The following is a 14,738-nucleotide window of genomic DNA, read 5'->3' as shown; positions in this document are numbered from 1 at the left end:
AGGGCCCTGAGGAGGCGCCGGAGGCGGCAGCAGCGCGGCCCGGCCGCCGCCCGACCCCTCTTGTTCTTCTTGCTCGGCCTCCCCCTGCTCCCGGCCCTTCATGCTTTAGGTGCCTTGGCGCCTCCCAAAGCCACCCCCTCAGCCGGCCGCGTCTCACTGCCGCCGCGCGTGTCCCTTGACGTTGAATAAGTCAGAGCTTCTGTGGGGGCAAGGGCAGGACACAGCCTTAGTGTTTGTTCTGCTGGTCCTAAGAACCCCCATAGCACTCCCTGGACATTTCAGGTCTCCTTGCTTTGTCAGCACGCCAATGGAACTCACACACAAGTAGCGGTAGTGAGGAAGTCCTTATTCCTCTAGCCGACCGATGAGGCTGCATCAGCCACAGATCTTTCTGCAGAAGAAGATAGGTGCTCTAGATAAATATCCAAAGCTGTTAATGTTTCAGGTTGTAGATAAGGTATATTTAATAACTGTACTTCTGTAACTGCTAATTGTTGAGTTTCAGTTCATTCGGAACTCGCATAACATGATAGGGTTAATTTATGAAGTTTGTAGAGCTCCAGATTAAAACAAGCAAAACCACATGAACATGCTAACATAGACCGTTGTCTTACATGTTCATTTGAAAAAGCAAAAGTATCAAATCACTTTTATTACTGTTGTATGAATCTGGATTTTAACAGCTAATTAATTTGTGGTCATGCTGAATAGAAATAATGGAGTAGGAAGTAGAGTGACTGGGCAGGGTATGTGAAGTAGTATGTTAGAACCGCTCTAAAAACTTTAGTTTGTGTATCATTTCAGTAACCATGGAACATCAATAACCCCTTTACTGAGAAGAAGTGAATTGTGATGGAAAGTTAAACTTAGATCTAAAATTTTTCAGGTGTTAGTGTAAAGCTGCCAAGCACCCCAGAGGCAGTCATACTAACAGCCACATTGTATGAGAAAGTCTCCTTTTGCTGTTTCTGTTCTACAAAATCAAGTCGTGTTTACCTGTTTTGAGGGCCCTCAGATAGGCAACTCATGTTGGAAATAAGCCAGATAATTTTTTATATGTAAAAAATAAAGTGCTTTTCTCTGGTTTAAAAGCTATGGACAGTTGACTATTTTCCTGTTTCTTGTTCTTTAGAATCATAGTTAACCGAGTTCTTAATTAAAATAATAATATTAAGTTCTGAAAAACTTCCTGTCTTTCTCAGTAGAGAGTGAAGAAACCCCTTTTGATATCTCTTGAAGAGTCCTTTAAACTAAAGAATAGATTCTTAAATGTTAAAAATTTTCATAGCACTTCTGGAGTTCAATAAATCTGTGGCATTTTAAGTCAGCTGATGAGCTCCCCATGCTTTCAGGTGGATTAAGTTAAACACCAGTGTGGTTTAAATAACCTTAATCTGGATTTCAGTGAGTATATAAGGACTTCTAAAGTAGTAAACATGTGAGAAACTTCAGTAAATCCTTTTAAATTTTGTTTTAAATATTTCTTTTTGTGTGTACAATGATTCCTTTACCTACAGAGCAACAGTGGTCTCACAGGTATTGTTTCTTTAAGCTTTGTAGAAGATGTCACATTTTCTATTTGTTAATCTCCTGCAAAAGCAGAGAATTAAGTGGAAGATCATCATATAGAAAAGCAATAGATTCTAGTGGTGGGGGGAGGATGAGAACTGCAGACACCAGGGAAGTGGAGATGCACATTTTTTTGGCAGTAGAGAATCATCTCTAAAGGTTTGCTGTATGCCTTTTGCCTCAGTTTTGAAATAAATCTCAGACTATATTATCTGATATTGTCTATAGGCTATACAGGTTTTAGGCTATTAACACCTTTAGCATTCTTTTTTTTGATTGCTGATATGTACCTAAATAAACCAAAAAACCAAAACATAATCGTATATATTAAGGATTTTAAACAGGTTACTATTTGAGACTGCAATACAGCACTTCCCATCCGTATCCTTCCTTCCAGCTTACCCTCACACAAGTTCTGTCAAGTTTCTTAGGCACTGTTAAAATTTCACTCTAGAAAATTTTCAACTTTGCTTTTACTTTCTCATCTGACTTTCTGCAGTAGTAAATATACTTTTTGCCTTTTTTAAGGATCAGAAGGCTGCCTTCTTGGTGCTTCTGATTGACTTTAGATGAAGTTTACCAGTCCACTACAATCTTCCATGAAATCTAACTTTGAAAAGACAAGAATTATTTCATGTAGCATAAAAACCCTCCAACTACTATAATGCTGCTTGCGTATAATAAATGGGCACCATGTTTTTATTTTCTTCCACCAGTGCAGCTCATCATTCAAATATCAGCAATTATTTTGTTAATCTCTAGTAACTTTACCAAGTGTAAATTTGAGAATAATTGTAGGCTGGCCATGACACTTCATATACAGTCATCATCCTTCAATGAACTAGTTAAAATATTCAATAGATTAAAATTCCTAATTTGCTGTAGTGCTCTCCAACAATATGGTTTCTTTTAGTTTATTTAGCAGCAGCTAAGCAGTTAAGGGCAGTAACTCAGCAAATGAGGATAGAATAAATGTAACCTGTTTAACTAGGGAGAAGTCTAGTGAATGTCCATGTATACTCTTATTATTTTCATTACCTTTTTACTTTTTTCTTCAGGACTACATACAAATATTTAAATGGCAGTCAACTTACACATACGGTCTGAACCACTTTAAAATGTGAAGTGACAGTTGATTGATAAATAGTGCCAACATATTTTGAGATGCCTGCAATTATTAAACCAGAAGATTCTCTGGTTCACTTGAAATGCACAGTAATCTAACTATTTTTAACTTTCAGTTTTAAACGGTCTAACAAAAATGTATCATGGCTATGTCAGATCCCTGCTGATTTAAAAAAAAAAAAAATTATTACATATGTCATGGTATTTTTAGATTCACTGCTTGGCCATGTTATTTATTCTCTGAAATGTTCTTACAGCTGAGTTTGAGGTGGCTCAAATGATATGTCTTAAGGGGAAAATACTGTATTTACTGTTAGCTGTGTGAATGAGTTCTGTGGGTGATTCTGCAGAAAAAGGATCTGAGGGTCCTGGTGGACAGAAACTGGAACATAAGTCGTCAGAGTGCTCTTCAGGTGGTTATGGTTAACCGCACACTGGTTATGTGTGTCACGAAGACTATAGCTAGCAAGTGTAGGGAAGACAGTTCTCCTCAGCACTTGTGAGGCCCTGTCTGCAGTACTATGTCTGGTTTTAAGGCCACTGGTAGTAAATTGATTCTAGAGTCAGGCACGGAGATAGCTGTGGGGCTGGAGCCCTGGTGTATGTGGGAAGGAGGCTAAGGAGCTGTTCAGGCTAGAGAAAAGAAAACCAAGAGGGGATCTTAACTGTCGTCTTCAAGTATCTAAAGAGGATCTGTGGAAAAGATGAAGCCAAATTCTTCTCCGAGATGTACAGTGAGAGGACAGAAGTTAGTGGCCCTAACTATTAGCAACAGAAATTATGACTTGGTTTGAGTAAAACGTTTTTAATTGAGAAGGGTCAAACCCAAGAACCAGGTTGCCCAGAAAAACTTCAACCTCAGACATATTAAAACCTCACCTAAATAAATCCCTGACTGGGACTTTTAAGTTAGATCTAATAGAGCAGGAGGTTGGACACTGATACATCGAATACTTTGCAAAAGTGGCCTGACTCTGTGTACCCATTTGGTCTATCACTGGAAGACCAATTTAAGTCTTTCTTGAAGGCTGCACTGTTATCCACCATAAGCACTAACCTCAGAACTGGTTACCATGTGTATACAGAGCTGGATAATCCAGTAGAAGTCTGAGCTTCAGGCCTCTTCCAGGTCCAGTTAGATCAGGTACACTGTAAGTATACACATTAGGGCTAAATCAAATTAATATTTACATTACAAAATTCAGTGGTACTTGACATATATGCCTTGATCCTTTCCTTTGAAAAACTATTCATTGGTAAGTTATTTACTTCTTTGCAGATTGATTACTCAGTCTTTTGCTGTCTTTTCTGTTCTAGAGAAGAACCAAAGAAGATACTTGGAAATCAGAAGAACTTAGGAAACATCTGAGGGTGATTTTATTTTATTTCTGCTAGTTTTGGTGTTGTTACCTTACAGCAGTGGAATTTTTTGGCAGTCTAAATGTAGAGTGTTGACTGCTTATTCTACTAGCCACTCTGCCTGGTGGGATCTATAATAGCTCTTTAAAGTTCGTGGGTACGCCAGACACTTCAAATCTGCATCATTGACTACAAACAGGACAGATCTTTAATCTGTAGCTGCTAACTTCCTTGTCACAACTGACCGTTCTGGAATCTCTCTAGTCCAAGTGTGTCCAGAGGCTGCCTCACTCAACTGTTTCTAGCTACACAAGTCATATAAGATTATTCTACAGATTTCTTACTTAGGTAAATGGAAAAAATACCATTGTTATGGTAATCACACAGCACAGAATGGGATCTGCTTTGCTGGCCACCCAAATCCAAGTTACAGCTCAGCTTTATATATACTTGGTCATTTTTCTACATGTATATTATGTATTGTATTTGTTATCATCATCTATTGTGTTTGTCATGCACTCTTAAACTGGTTAATTACTTAATCTGCTGGTCAAATAAGCATTCAGGCTTCAGTCAGTCAACCACTGATACTCATGTTAGTTTTGTACTATATGTTTTTAAAAGCTGTTTTCCAAATATGTATCTTCTACGTCTTGTGCAGATCTTTATTAGTCCTTTGATAAACTAAAGCTTCCTACTTGTTAATCTGCCTAGCTTTCTAGCAATTATATTTCAAAGCTCCCCATTATTTCAGTGCCAGTTCTACAGTATAAGTACTTTGTATTTTTTACATGTTCAGTAACATTTCCACTACTTCCATGTGGGCTGAAGCAAACAAATGTGAGTTGTTAGTTCCAGCAGAACTGGTGTGGTTGGACTTTCATTTCTGTGGAACAGATGGATAAAGTTTAATCCACTTTACTCATTGACTATGATAAAAGCAAGTTCTGTTTGTTCTGCATTGAGTAAATAGCTGAAATTGTGGATGTAGTGAAATCAGCAAGAGTTGTGCTACTTGCTTCAATATTAAAATATAATCTCTTATGACTTTAGAAAAATATAAGAATAGTTGCATCCTTAAGGGATCTAGGCCCCAAAACTTTCATTCACAGTTTTTATATGCTGCCTTCTCTTCAAGTAAAAGCCAATCTTCTAAAGGCAGGTGCAGGATGCACAGTTATCTATCATTACTGTTCATATCTGTAACATGTTTTACAAGATGGCGCAGTTTCTGTCTACATGAGCTTAGTTAATTTTTCATCCTAGCTCCAAACAGAATGCACAGTTCCACAGTAAATTTTCTTTTTTTTTTTTTCCCAAATTATTTTCAAATACATTGAAAATGCAGTTTATTATTTATTTAATTTATTAGTCCTTCTTACAATAAGTACAGACATGTGTTAGTAATTTTAAAAAGTAAGCCTAGAAATATATCAGCATTTTAATACAGTTTGGGAAATTAAATCCATAGTTAGCAATCCACTATTCTTTTTTTCACATGAATATACTATATCAAAACATTGCTGAATTATAATAATAGATTTTTATTTTTTTATTTTTAAATTTCAGGCATCACAACCAGATAGTCAAAATGAAGACCAAAAGCACAGAGAAAAGAAACTGCAGAAAGAGAAGTCTGTTCATGACACAGACACTCATAAACATGAACACAAAGACAGAGGGAAGAGCAAGGAAAGAACAAGAGAGAGAGAGAGATTTAAATCTGTTGAAAGAGACAGGGATAAAATGAGAGATAAAGAAAGGGGAAAAGAGTACCAGAGAGGAGACAGAGAGAGATATAGAGATAAGCTTCAGGAGTCAAGTATGGAGAAGGAAAGATACAGTGTACCAAAAGATAAAGATAGGGAGAGCGATAGAGAAAGAGACAGAAAGCATAAAAGACATGAGATAAAGCAAACAGATACACAAAAGAATCTGAAATCATTTGAAGGAAGAGATAAAGAACATCACAGAAGAAGAGAAAGCAGGCATCGTTTGGGTAAGTTGTTTTGGGCTGCTGTTGTACTTTGAAATATTTGATATTTAGATAGAAATACTCTGAAACCATACCCCATCTGTACAGAGAAGATAAAGACAGGGAGGCGTAAGTACCTACTGATATTGTATATCTTTATGGAATCTTGTGGTAACCTAGTTTGATGCTCGTTTTCCTTCCTCTGAAGAGAGGGTGAACGTCACTGTTTTAGTTGGTCAGCTGACTTTAAAATAAGTATCTTCCTGCCTAAACATTCGCTACTCAGTGATCCATTTGAATGCCCAAGTGGAGAGTGATTGCTGAAGTTAGTATGTGTCATTTCTCTTATCATTACACAAGACAACTGAGAACAGAGGGATTCATTAGGAAAGGTAAAGGAGTAGCCAACTTTGGAGAGAGAGAATTTCAACAGAATATGTAATATTTAGAACGCTCCTATGTTTTAGAAAACCATGTCACTGAAATACTATTTTCTACATGATAGAGTTAATTATGTACAGAGTTTGAGTATAATAACGTGTTCATTAATTTATAAATATATTTTCTAGAGGAGGAGAAAACAAGAAGTGAAGAACGAGAAATAAGACATACAGAAAAGAAGGTAAAGGAAAGGAATGAAGTGTTTCATAATGGAATAAGATAAAATTGTAGAATAATGAAGAAAATGGATCAGACTGCAGCTCCCAAGAAATCCAAAAGATGCGTAGATAACAAGGTTCTCATGAGTGTACAAAACACACACCAAAAAAAATATATCTGAACCATTCCATTGTAAGGACTTTTTTTTTAAAGTAAAATAATATAAAATTTGCATAGCAAATGTTGCTTTATTTTTGTATAGCTACATCAAAATTTTCCATCCATTCTTTATGGCTTTATTACAAGGATATTAGTAAGTATACATCCCATTTTATCTTAGACCATCTAGTAAACAAAGAATTAAATTTTTGTGTGAAGAATACATAAGTCAAAGAATATTCTGTAGCAAAATACATGATATCTCAGAAGAAATATCAGAATCTCAAGTGATATGATAATTTGAAACTTGCCATCATAGGAGATTAAAAAAAAAAAGCGGCTGGAAGATCCATGTGAATGAAAGAGATTAGGTACTTAGAAATTCATCATTCTAATGGTCAAAAATGGATAGATTTGTGAAGCTAAAACAGTGTTAGAGAACTCTCTTTAATGTTATTTTTCTCTTTTCAGGTTAATGACACCAAAAAGAGCATTGACAAATTTTTAGCTCACAAAGTTGAAGAAGGTGAACGTGTACACAAGTTACAGAAAGATCAAGAGTTGGATAAAGAGAGAGAAAGAAGACACAGAGATAAAAAAGAACATTCTTTTGGGCCAGGAAAAGAGAGGCTTTCAAAAGAGAGGAGTCATAAATATTATGAAAAGGAAGAAAAACATAAATCAAAGAGATCTGAAGAGGGCTTTTCCTATGGAGACAGAGAAGGGCAACCAGCAGAAACCAATGAGAGAGTAAAACATAGAGAAAAAGAAAGAAAGAAGCATGATCTAAGGGTTAGTTTTGTAAGACTGTAAAACATTACCTAGTAACTTCCTTTAATTGTTCATATATCATCACTGATAAGGTGAATAATAAAAAACTAGAATTGTAAGTCAACATTTTTAAAAATTTGAGGCTAAAGATTTGGATCAGATAATACATCTGCATTGAAGTATCCTAACCCAGAGCTGATTCCTTCTGTGTGAAAGCCAACTACCATGTCTTTTATTCATAACATTCTTTATTGCTATGACTTTTGAAAGTTTTACTACACTTTGAAGTGAAGATGAAATTAGGCTAGAGGCCCATTAAAATATATTGGCTGCCTTTGTAGAAAAAAAATATTACTTTAATAGAAGCTATTGTTGGTGTCGCCTATAAAGGGACCGTGGATATCTAACTCATGAGTAGGCACGTGAATATAGATCACTTATATTTGTGGGGTTTGCCTCTCTGAAGCCATAGAATATCTTTTATGTTTTTAATATAGAGCATGATGGTATATCCTAGAGACTTAATCAAAACGATGACATTTTTTACTGTTTTTTATAATACGAGTACTCATTCTACAAGAATGAGAGAAGAAATATATAGTAATTTGTAACTCTTAAAATGAGATGTTATATGGAACATAGAACCATTCAAGTGGTCTAGGGTAGTTTCTTCTGCTGCTTAATGAGTCAAGATGTACAAGCTTCCCACAGAAAAGTTCAGAAATGTATTTTCTAGTGAAAATACTAGGCATCTTCAGTGTAGAGGCCCACCACCAGTAAGTCCTGTAACTGACCTTCTGCAGCAGAATTCAGAAGTCTACCAGGAGCTTGCTCAATGTTTGACTTCCTTGGAAATTTACTGAAGTAGCTGTTACAGAACATGTCCACTGAAGCTGATGCTTCTGTCTCAGAGTTATGTTTCTTTTTCTGATGCTCATGGATAGAGAAAAGTACCTTTATCTTAAACAACCTATTGAATACATTTCTAAATGTAGGCAAACCTTCATAATATAGAATTTAAGAGTGAAGTCCCTATACTGGGCATTAAAAATGCTTGAGACTCTTCTCTGTTCCTGGGTCCAACTGGTGTGAATTGTTGCAGTCCATACTGTTAAAATCTAATTAATTGAAACAGGTTTGTCACAGCCTATTTAGTTCCTATCAGTCTTTCAGCCATGCCTAGGGGTTATTCAGGAAAGTGCTCTGGGCTCGCAATTTAAGCAGTATACACTGGGCCCAGAGCTTTTTTTAACCATTTTTGCTGATCTACTATGTAAAGGTATGCTATAAAAAACCTGTCATTTACTCTGGTAAAGCATTATAAGGTTTTAAGCAAAGACAACTCAAGATCCCTTCTTGTTTCCTTTCTGAAATGCATGCAGAAGGTGAGGTAGCCAAACTTCACTCCAAGGTATTTAATATTTTGGGGAGAAGCTCATTTTATAAGTATAGCATATCTTTTATGGGTGTTTATTTTCTTTGGTTACCATATCTGTAAGGAGGAGATTATTCTGATGTTACTTCATACACAGAAGTTCTTACAAGCAATGACTGATAAAAAAAAAATAGTATGTGTCATTGAAATAATTAATTAGAAACCTTTCTTACTGTTTAATATCACTCCTACTAATACAGGTTCATATACATATTTTCTTCCAGCGTTTCTCATATATGAATATTGTAACTTCTTTTACAGAACAGTGAATACAAAAAAGAGGAGAGGATTGAAGAAGAAACAAGCCATCGGCATGTAAGGTAAATTCAGAGATTTAAAATAAGTATGTACTGTATGGTATCTACTAAGATTCAGTCACCACTAAAACAATAAGCATTAATTCTTGACCTCAAATATCTAGGGTGAATATAATTTTTTTATAGGCCCTTTGGACAATACTATAGCATTTAAAAGAAAATAACTGTGTTTTGCCTCTAAGAGGATTAATATAAAAATGTATGTATTTGTATTCCTTTTTTTTCCTACCCCAGGATGGTGAGAAGTATTTTGCAGTCCTTGCAGACTACATATATATATTAATCTTGCACTTAGTCTGGGGGACAGAAATGTTGTATTGTACCACCTGGAAATTCACTATGCAGTTACATGGACACATGTAAGGTTCATGATGAACTACATAGGACTCTCTTACATTGTTTATTTTAATTTTAATATCTCTTAGTTCCTACTCTGAGTGGCATCTAAACAATTATATATATACCAAGTTTACTGTTGTATGTGAAAGAGAAAGTCCAGGTCATCCTCAGCAGGATCAGTAAAATTTCAGGGTGATATTTCTAAGTTTTATTGCTAGCAAATATAAAATGTTACAGAAGTTCTGTATATATTGTCTTTCTCTTTGCATTCCTTAATGCTTCAGCACTGTGAAATTCTAGTACAACTTTCTGAAGTAGAACTCTCTGGGTTTGTTGACAGTCACAATTCTCATTCTTAAACCCTAGTTTAGCTTCCTAGCTAAATAAAAGACTAGCATGCTGACTTCTAGGGACACTGACAGCGATAGTGAAGTCACTACCACTATTGGCTAAGTATTACTATTGTGTCTTAAGCATGGGACAGATCACTTTAGTTGTAGTGAATTTGTCATTGTGGAAATGTGTCCTGTACTAAAGAAGAAAATTAAATATTTCAGAATACATATGTTGGGGTGCTTCCTAGCAGCAGCACTCAACTGTGTCAAGCAGTGCCAAATATACAAGTTATATTTTGAAGCTGTTGCTGACGGGGTGTTGTGGGGGAGTCATTGCTTGTGCATAGTTGGGAAAAAGGAGTTAGCTATTTCTGAATGGCAAGAAGGCAATATGGTTTATTGGGACATCCCCAAACCTTGGTTTGACCTCAAGCATGGTGAATGTTGATTCACTCTGATTTGTTATGAGAGGATCCAGCCAAATTTTAATTTTTGTTACCTTTTCTTATGTTCATCAGTCCCAACAGCAGTATGTATGAATACCCTCTTACTTAAGAAGTTAGAACATTCTCTTCTTGAAGTCTGATACTTATAAAATAATCAAATAGGTTGTTAAGGAACAGAGCTGTTGTTGATTTTCTCCTGCTCTCTGACCCTGATTGTATTGTCCGCATAAATAAACCTCCTGAAAGACCAGGTTTGAATGTCAGTCTGTGAATTATAGCTCTAGAGCACATTGCACCAACCTGAACTTGATCTCCTGTTTGCTGAGATATTAATACAACAGATGTGTGGGTTTAATAGTTTTTTTCTTCCTTACTTTTTCTTCTGTTTTGATGCAATTATAGGCATTAAATTTGGACAGGGTTTTTGAAGTTCTTAGCTGATTAATCACTTGGCTGTTTCACTATAATTTCATATCATAAATAGAGTATAAAAGTATATAAAAGTATTTGTAGAAATATTTCAGGTTATTGGAAATTTTCAACTATTTTTTCCCTTTTCAGGAAAAAAGACCTATTTTTTCTGAAACAAACAAACAACCACTCCATAAAACAAAATCAAAACAAAACTAGTGCTTTCCTCTCAGTTACCCAATAAAACTGATGTTGTTTTTTTCAGTAGGACTGTAAAAGATAAAGGAAAACTCAGTGAAAAAGAGGAGAGGGATACGAGACAAGAGGTAAAACTATTTGGTTTTAGAATTTAGAACATTGTGTTTTTCTTGGAATTAATAAGAATTACAATATGTTTTTCAATATAATGCCATTCTAAGGTAAGATCTATGTATACTGGTCTTTGGGTAGTTCCTAACCTCTCTTTCTGGATACAGCATTAGAAAATTGATTTATTCTGTATAAATATGCTAAGCATTGGAGGTAGCCATCTATTCAACTGTATTTCAGTATCTTCTGTGCTTGAAAAAATAATTCTCAATGAGTGGGAAGAGTTTAGTTGTGTAATACAAATCATCTACACATACATATTTCTTTCCATAAACAGCTGACATAGGCAAATATTATGTAATGTAACCAAGTAAAGCGTATCTAGCAATGTAATTCATATGTATCTCTTAAAACACTTGCCATAAGAAAGAGGAAGGCATTTTTATATGTTTAAATGGACAGGTGCAGACAGAACCATTTTCAGCAAGTCTGAAGTGCAAGCTATATAGACTTGGATTTATCTGGACCAGTCTGTGAAGATACAGCCCTAACTTTACCACAAAAAGTTTTAGCATATTTTGTCACATTTTCAACCATTCGTAACCATCCCCCAAAATCCAAATTCTGTTTTGGAATGTTGTCGGATTATGGTCCTGATCTAGGAAAAAGTAGTAGTACCTAATGAAGGCATCCTTTTCCATATCCTCATGTTATGGGAAGCCATATATATCTTTCAGCTATGTATCTTTCAAAACCATACTAACTTCTATTAAAACCTGGCTGGTTTTATGCCAGAAATACTTCTCTTTCAAACATGTTCTAAGACCTCTGTTATTCTTCTAATTTCCAATATATTTCCATTATTCTTGCTTTAGTGCTAGCATTTAGCTCAAATACTTTTTAAGGATTTTCTTCTCCTAATGAGCTTATAGAAAGCATGTTTGTCTCGTCTCTGACTGAATTTTGCTGACCTATACAAGCCAAATTCATAATTCCTCTCATCATTCTAGGAGTTGTCTGTCTGTTTCAATTTGCATTAATTTTTCTTGAGTATGGGTGACTAGAGTTGAACACATTACTGAATGTGAATTTCCATCAGTGACTTTTGTAATACTGTACACGACATAAATACTCATCTGTTCCTGAAAGAAGTAGCTTTCTGACATATTGATTTAGTCTGCACAGCTTTTACCACTGTAGCCAACAGTCATCCTGGATCAACTAATATGTTCAAACAGTTCTCTTCCTCTGTTGTTTCCAACAGCTGAGGTTCCACATAGCAGCTGGCATTGATGGCCCGGGTTCAAGTCACCTTTAGGTGTGAATTGTCTGTAGTGAGGACCTAAATTTCCTTTGTAGTTTATAGAGAGAAATAGGCAGTTTGGTCCTTTTATCTTTGATCTCTTTTTCTATTATCTTCTCTGTCTTGATTGGCAATAGGAGGCAATCTAGGAGGGTAAGATCCTTACTTAAGACCTGCCTCTACAGGGATAATTAAATTCCATGGCGTCATGTTTTAACCCCACCAGCAATTAAACACCACACATCTACTCGCTCACTCTTGCCACCCCACAGTAGGATGGGTAAGAGAATTGGGGAAAAAAAAGTAAGACTCATGGGTTGAGTTAAAAACAGTTTAATAGAACAGAAAAGGAAGGGAAAATAATAATAATAGAATATACAAAACAAATCATGCACAATACAATTGCTCACCACCCACTGACCCATGCCCAGCCAATCCCTGAGCTGCAGTGCCCCCTGGCTTAGTTTCCCCTGGTTTATATACTGGGCATGATGTCATATGGTGGGAAATATTTCTTTGGCTCATTTGGGTCAGCTGTCTCGGCTGTATCCCCTCCCAGTTTCTTGTGCACTCCCAGCCTTCAGTGTCAGGGCAGTAAGAGAAGCTGAAAAGTCCTTCACTACTTAGCAACAGCTGAAACATCAGCTTGATGATGAAACACGAAAGACTGATCTGATAAATGACAAAAAGCGTCAACCAGAAAAACCAAAATACTGTAGTCCTAGATCTAGGAGTCTGATGGCTCTGAAAAGTATCCACAGAAGATATTTACTGCTATATAATGTCTGTAATACTTTTGGAAGTACTACATTCTGTGAAAAGTAGGTGGCTCTAGCTCTTGAAGAGTTGTGAAAGGATCAAAAGTGTGCCTAATTTGGCATTTGACTACTATCTGCTTTCCTTTGTAAATGTAGAAGCAGGTAATAGATATACTGTTATGCTGGATAATTTTCATAAAACATCACATTTATTTCCATCTTGAAATCTTTTGAAATTCATTACACATGAATAATTTAGTCTATGACTTTGAAGAGGCTGTTGAAAGAAAAGGTTGACTAAAGATTGGATAGATCAGTGTGTGTCGTTTTAAGCTTTATGGGGCTTGGGGGTACATGTTGGGTGATTAAATGGCATTATTTTAATCAAGTTCAATAAGGTAAAGAAAGGCAATTTCTTTGAAAGTATTTCAAGGATGCCATAAATCTTATTCCATGAAAATACAGTAGAGGACTCAATGTTAATGAAACTATTTATATTAAAAAATACCTATTTTACTGTTGTACCCATGTCTCTGTGTTCCTGGTTCCAACATCTGCACTATTTTATTAACAGACTGAGTCTCCCAGTATAATTTGTCTGTCGGGATAATTTTGTCTAATCCTTGAAAAAGTAGAACAGCCTTATTCTGTTGTTATACTATCATAAGAGTATACGATTTAAATTATAGGCAACACAGCATTTTTTGTCTTTCCCAGTAAAAATACTGGTGGGAAAACAGTTGGTCTTCTCAAGATAAGGTTGCGTTCTGTTTTGTCTTCCTGTATTATTATTTTCAGTAATTATCACTTGCTAATACACTTATATTTCTAAACTGAATTTGTTGTATGTTTGCTTGAAAATGTAGAAATATCTGAGAAGAACAACTATTCGTCTATATTTATGCTAAGATCTGGCAGATAAAGATTTAATTTTTTTTGTAAGATTATTCAACAGTTTCAATTATTTTTCTCATTTAGGAAATGAAAGATACACACATCTATAACTCAGACATGGGATCTGATAACTTTTCAGCAAATTATGAAGATGATTTTGAAGTAAGTAAATGCATACAATTATCCTTTTGAAGTAATTCTCAAGTATCAAAATAGTGCTTAACTTTATTCACAGAAATAAAAATTACAGGATGTTACATGGTTTTTACTTTTTTTTTTTTTTTTTTTTTTTTTTTTTTTTTTTTTTTTTTTGTGACAGTGACCTTAACTTGGCTAACAGTAAATAATCATAACTAAAATGTTGTTTCTGCTCTATATTTCCATAGTTTACATCAGCAGCTGGGAACCAACTTTTGCTTTAGAGTTGAAATGTTCACAAGATGTTCTTTCTGTTTTCCTGGATTTCAATTATTTCAATGATTTTGTGTGAAAAATGGTGATTTTTTTAATAATGGGAGCAAATAATCAGTTCCAGGAGGAAATAAATAGCCTCATTGCTTTTCATTGCAAAAATATAATAGACAAAAGTATTGACACACAGCAGTCCTTTCACTGATAATTGAACTTTACCTT

At 35.3% G+C, this 14,738-nt stretch overlaps 1 protein-coding gene across 1 annotated transcript in view; it reads left to right on the top strand.

The window, feature by feature from the left end:
- Window positions 1-364: 364 nt before the first annotated feature.
- WDR60 (WD repeat domain 60) overlaps window positions 365-14,738 on the top strand; it is a 33,418-nt gene continuing 19,044 nt past the window's right edge. Inside the window, exons 1-8 of the mRNA XM_026843486.1 lie at window positions 365-457; window positions 4,012-4,065; window positions 5,623-6,052; window positions 6,598-6,650; window positions 7,259-7,579; window positions 9,255-9,313; window positions 11,110-11,167; window positions 14,190-14,267. Coding sequence (XP_026699287.1) covers window positions 365-457; window positions 4,012-4,065; window positions 5,623-6,052; window positions 6,598-6,650; window positions 7,259-7,579; window positions 9,255-9,313; window positions 11,110-11,167; window positions 14,190-14,267 — 1,146 coding nt within the window. The remainder of the gene's footprint in view (window positions 458-4,011; window positions 4,066-5,622; window positions 6,053-6,597; window positions 6,651-7,258; window positions 7,580-9,254; window positions 9,314-11,109; window positions 11,168-14,189; window positions 14,268-14,738) is intronic.

Source organism: Athene cunicularia (assembly GCF_003259725.1).
Source record: "Athene cunicularia isolate RWA chromosome 2 unlocalized genomic scaffold, athCun1 chr2_part1, whole genome shotgun sequence".
NCBI classification, from domain to species: Eukaryota; Metazoa; Chordata; class Aves; order Strigiformes; family Strigidae; genus Athene; species Athene cunicularia.
Note: the sequence above shows the minus strand (reverse complement) of the source record. Positions and strands in the feature narration are given on the sequence as shown.